We start from the raw sequence: 4,261 nt of genomic DNA on the forward strand, positions 1-4,261 counted from the left end.
GGTTTAATCTTGGAGTTTAATCTTGGAGTTCAGGTTTAATCTTGGAGTTTAATCTTGGAGTTTAATCTTGGAGTTCAGGTTTAATCTTGGAGTTTAATCTTGGAGTTTAATCTTGGAGTTTAATCTTGGAGTTTAATCTTGGAGTTCAGGTTTTAATTTTGGAGTTTTTGTTGAAATTTTAGTCCTGGAGTTGAAGTAAATAAGGATTGGGAAGGGGAAGGAATAAAGATTGGGAAGAGGGAGGAATAAAATTGGGAAGAGGAAGGAATAAAGATTGGGAAGAGAGGGGAATAAAATTGGGAAGAGGAAGGAATAAAATTGGGAAAAGAAATATTGGGAAGGAGAAGGAAAAAGGATTGGGAAGAGAAAGGAATAAAATTGGGAAGAGGAAGGAATAAAGATTGGGAAAAGAAATATTGGGAAGGGGAAGGAATAAAATTGGGAAGAGAAAGGAATAAAATTGGGAAGAGGAAGGAATAAAATTGGGAAGAGGAAGGAATAAAATCAGGAAAAGAACAAACTCCAAGTAAATAAAAACCAGGAGATTATTTCCCCTCTGGAAAAGTTGTTGGTTTTATTTTTTTGGGATGGGAATTCCCTGAAAATTCCTGCTTTTTGTTGTTGTTTTGTTGTTGTTTTTCCCTCCCCCCAGGGCCGAGATGGTGGTGCCAGAATTCCTGGAATTGTTCAAGGAAAGAGCCACAGCTCCTTTCTTCGTCTTCCAGGTAAAAAAACCGGGAAAAATTCCCACAATTCCCGCTCGGAAATCCCGGGATTTACGGGACTGATGGCCGGGAAGATTCCAGGGATTGGGAATCTCCAGGGATTTGGAGCTGAGTGGGGGATTTATTTCTTTTTCCTCATTTTTCCTGGGATTTTTTTTTTTTCCCAACTTTCTGGAATTCAGTGTTGGGATGGGCGGAAATCAGAGAATTCCCGGAATTTTGGGAATTCTGGGCTGGATTGGGATCGTTCCCGCCCTTCCAGGTGTTTCTGGGAGGGGAATTTTTCTCCTTTTTCCAACTTCCTGGAATTCCAGATTTAAATTCATGACGTAAAACGAGACAATTCCTTAAAATTCCCCTTTAAATTCCTAGAAATCCCTGGAATTTCAGGAATTTTGGGCTGGATTGGGATCCTTCCCGCCCTTCCAGGTGTTTTCTGGGGAGGGAATTTTCCTCCTTTTCCAACTTCTTGGAATTCCAGATTTAAATTCGTGACATAAAACAACCAAAATCCTTGACAAATCCCATTCCAAATCCCAGGAAACCCTTGGAATTTCGGGAATTCTGGGCGTGGATGAGGGAGAAACAATTCCTGAGCCTTCAGGTCTTTCCCAGGAGAGAGATTTTCCTGCTTTTGGGAGCGAAATATTGGAATTATCCTGACTAAAACCCCCCCCAAACCCCAGATTTTTGGGGTTTTTGGGATTTTTTGGGATTCCTGAGGAATCCTGGGAATGTTTTCCAGGTTTTTGTGTGTAGGGAACAACTCCTGACCCCCCTCAGGGGGGGTTTCTGTGACTCCTGGGGACAAACTGTTGGAATTATCTCGACCAAACCGAGACAAATCCCGACCAAACCCCCCCCAAACCCCAGATTTTTGGGATTTTTGAGGTTTTTTGGGCTTCCTGAGGAATCCTGGGAATGTTTTCCCGGTTTTCTTGTGGTGTGGGGACAATTCCTGACCCCCCTCAGGGGGAATTTCTGTGACTCCTGGGGAACAAACTATTGGAATTATCTCAACCAAACCAAGACAAATCCCCCCCCAAACCCCAGATTTTTGGATTTTTTGGGCTTCCTGAGGAATCCTGGGAATGTTTTCCAGGTTTTTCTGCGTGGGGACAATTCCTGACCCCCCTCAGGTGTTCCTTGGGAGGGAGAATTTTCCTTCTTTTCTGACTTTTTGGAGCAAAATACTCCAATTATCCCGACCAAACCCCCCCCAAACCCCAGATTTTTGGGGTTTTTGGATTTTTTTGGACTTCCTGAGGAATCCTGGGAATGTTTTCCAGGTTTTTGTGTGTAGGGAACAACTCCTGACCCCCCTCAGGGGGGATTTCTGTGACTCCTGGGGAACAAACTATTGGAATTATCTCAACCCAACCGAGACAAATCCCGACCAAACCCCCCCCAAATCCCAGATTTTTGGGGTTTTTTTGGATTTTTTGGGCTTCCTGAGGAATCCTGGGAATGTTTTCCAGGTTTTCTTGTGGTGTGGGGACAATTCCTGACCCCCCTCAGGGGGGGTTTCTGTGACTCCTGGGGAACAAACTATTGGAATTATCTCAACCAAACCAAAACAAATCCCAACCAAACTCCCCCCAAACCCCAGATTTTGGGGATTTTTGGGGTTTTTGGGATTCCTGAGGAATCCTGGGAATGTTTTCCAGGTTTTCTTGTGGTGTGGGGACAATTCCTGACCCCCCTCAGGGGGGGTTTCTGTGACTCCTGGGGAACAAACTATTGGAATTATCTCAACCCAACCAAGACAAATCCCAACCAAACTCCCCCCAAACCCCAGATTTTTGGGGTTTTTGGGATTTTTTGGGCTTCCTGAGGAATCCTGGGAATGTTTTCCAGGTTTTTGTGTGTAGGGAACAACTCCTGACCCCCCTCAGGGGGGGTTTCTGTGACTCCTGGGGAACAAACTATTGGAATTATCTCAACCCAACCAAGACAAATCCCAACCAAACCCCCCCCAAACCCCAGATTTTTGGGGTTTTTGGGATTTTTTGGGATTCCTGGGAATGTTTTCCAGGTTTTTCTGCGTGGGGACAATTCCTGACCCCCCTCAGGTGTTCCTGGGGAGGGAGAATTTTCCTTCTTTTCTGACTTTTTGGAGCAAAATACTCCAATTATCCCAACCAAACCCCCCCCAAATCCCAGATTTTTGGGGTTTTTGGGATTTTTTGGGCTTCCTGAGGAATCCTGGGAATGTTTTCCAGGTTTTTCTGTCTGGGGGACAATTCCTGCCCCCCCTCAGGTGTTCCTTGAGAGGGAGAATTTTCCTTCTTTTCTGACTTTTCGGAGCAAAATACTCAAATTTTCTCAATAAAACCCCCCCCAAATCCCAGATTTTTGGGGTTTTTTGGGATTTTTGGGATTCCTGAGGAATCCTGGGAATGTTTTCCAGGTTTTTCTGCGTGGGGACAATTCCTGACCCCCCTCAGGTGTTCCTTGGGAGGGAGAATTTTCCTTCTTTTCTGACTTTTTAGAGTGAAATACTCCAATTATCCCAACCAAACGCCCCCCAAATCCCAGATTTTTGGGGTTTTTGGGATTTTTTGGGATTCCTGAGGAATCCTGGGAATGTTTTTCCCAGGTTTTCTGCGTGGGGACAACTCCTGACCCCCCTCAGGGCTGATTTCTCTGACTTTTCGGAGCGAAATACTCCAATTATCCCAACTAAAACCCCCCCCAAACCCCAGATTTTTGGGATTTTTGGGGTTTTTGGGATTTTTTGGACTTCCTGAGGAATCCTGGGAATGTTTTCCAGGTTTTTGTGTGTAGGGAACAACTCCTGACCCCCCTCAGGGGGGGTTTCTGTGACTCCTGGGGAACAAACTATTGGAATTATCTCAACCCAACCAAGACAAATCCCAACCAAACTCCCCCCAAACCCCAGATTTTGGGGGTTTTTGGGATTTTTTGGGATTTTTTGGGATTCCTGGGAATGTTTTCCAGGTTTTTCTGCGTGGGGACAACTCCTGACCCCCCTCAGGTGTTCCTGGAGAGGGAGAATTTTCCTTCTTTTCTGACTTCTTGGAGCAAAATACTCCAATTATCCCAACCAAACCCCCCCCAAACCCCAGATTTTTGGGTTTTTTTGGGATTTTGGGATTTTTTGGGAATCCTGGGAATGTTTCTCCCAGGTTTTCTGCGTGGGGCTGTGGTGCCTGGACGAGTACTGGTACTACAGCGTCTTCACCCTGTCGATGCTGGTGGCCTTCGAGGCGTCGCTGGTGCAGCAGCAGATGCGGAACATGTCGGAGATCCGCCGGATGGGCAACAAGCCCTACATGATCCAGGTGAATTTTGGGAATTCTGAGGGAATTCTGAGCCTCTCCTGCAGTTTTGGGGTGATTTCAGGGGGTTTTGGGGGTGTTTTGCAGGTGTACAGGAACAGGAAGTGGCGGCCGATCTGCAGCGACGAGATCGTGCCGGGGGACGTCGTGTCCATCGGTGGGTTTGGGGAGCGGGAATTCCCAGGGATTTTTAGGGAATTCTCCGGGGGGAGTTTGGGATAGGGGTGGGGCAAG

The 4,261-nt window shown here is 46.2% G+C and overlaps 1 protein-coding gene across 1 annotated transcript in view; it reads left to right on the forward strand.

Moving 5' to 3' along the window:
- The window catches only part of LOC114073344 (manganese-transporting ATPase 13A1-like), an 8,756-nt gene that overhangs the window by 842 nt on the left and 3,653 nt on the right, over positions 1-4,261 (forward strand). Inside the window, exons 3-5 of the mRNA XM_027911116.1 lie at positions 653-725; positions 3,875-4,030; positions 4,115-4,184. Coding sequence (XP_027766917.1) covers positions 653-725; positions 3,875-4,030; positions 4,115-4,184 — 299 coding nt within the window. The remainder of the gene's footprint in view (positions 1-652; positions 726-3,874; positions 4,031-4,114; positions 4,185-4,261) is intronic.

This window comes from Empidonax traillii, unplaced genomic scaffold (assembly GCF_003031625.1).
Source record: "Empidonax traillii isolate 1590-97213 ecotype Southwest subspecies unplaced genomic scaffold, ASM303162v1 scaffold6110:size10789, whole genome shotgun sequence".
Taxonomy (NCBI): Eukaryota; Metazoa; Chordata; class Aves; order Passeriformes; family Tyrannidae; genus Empidonax; species Empidonax traillii.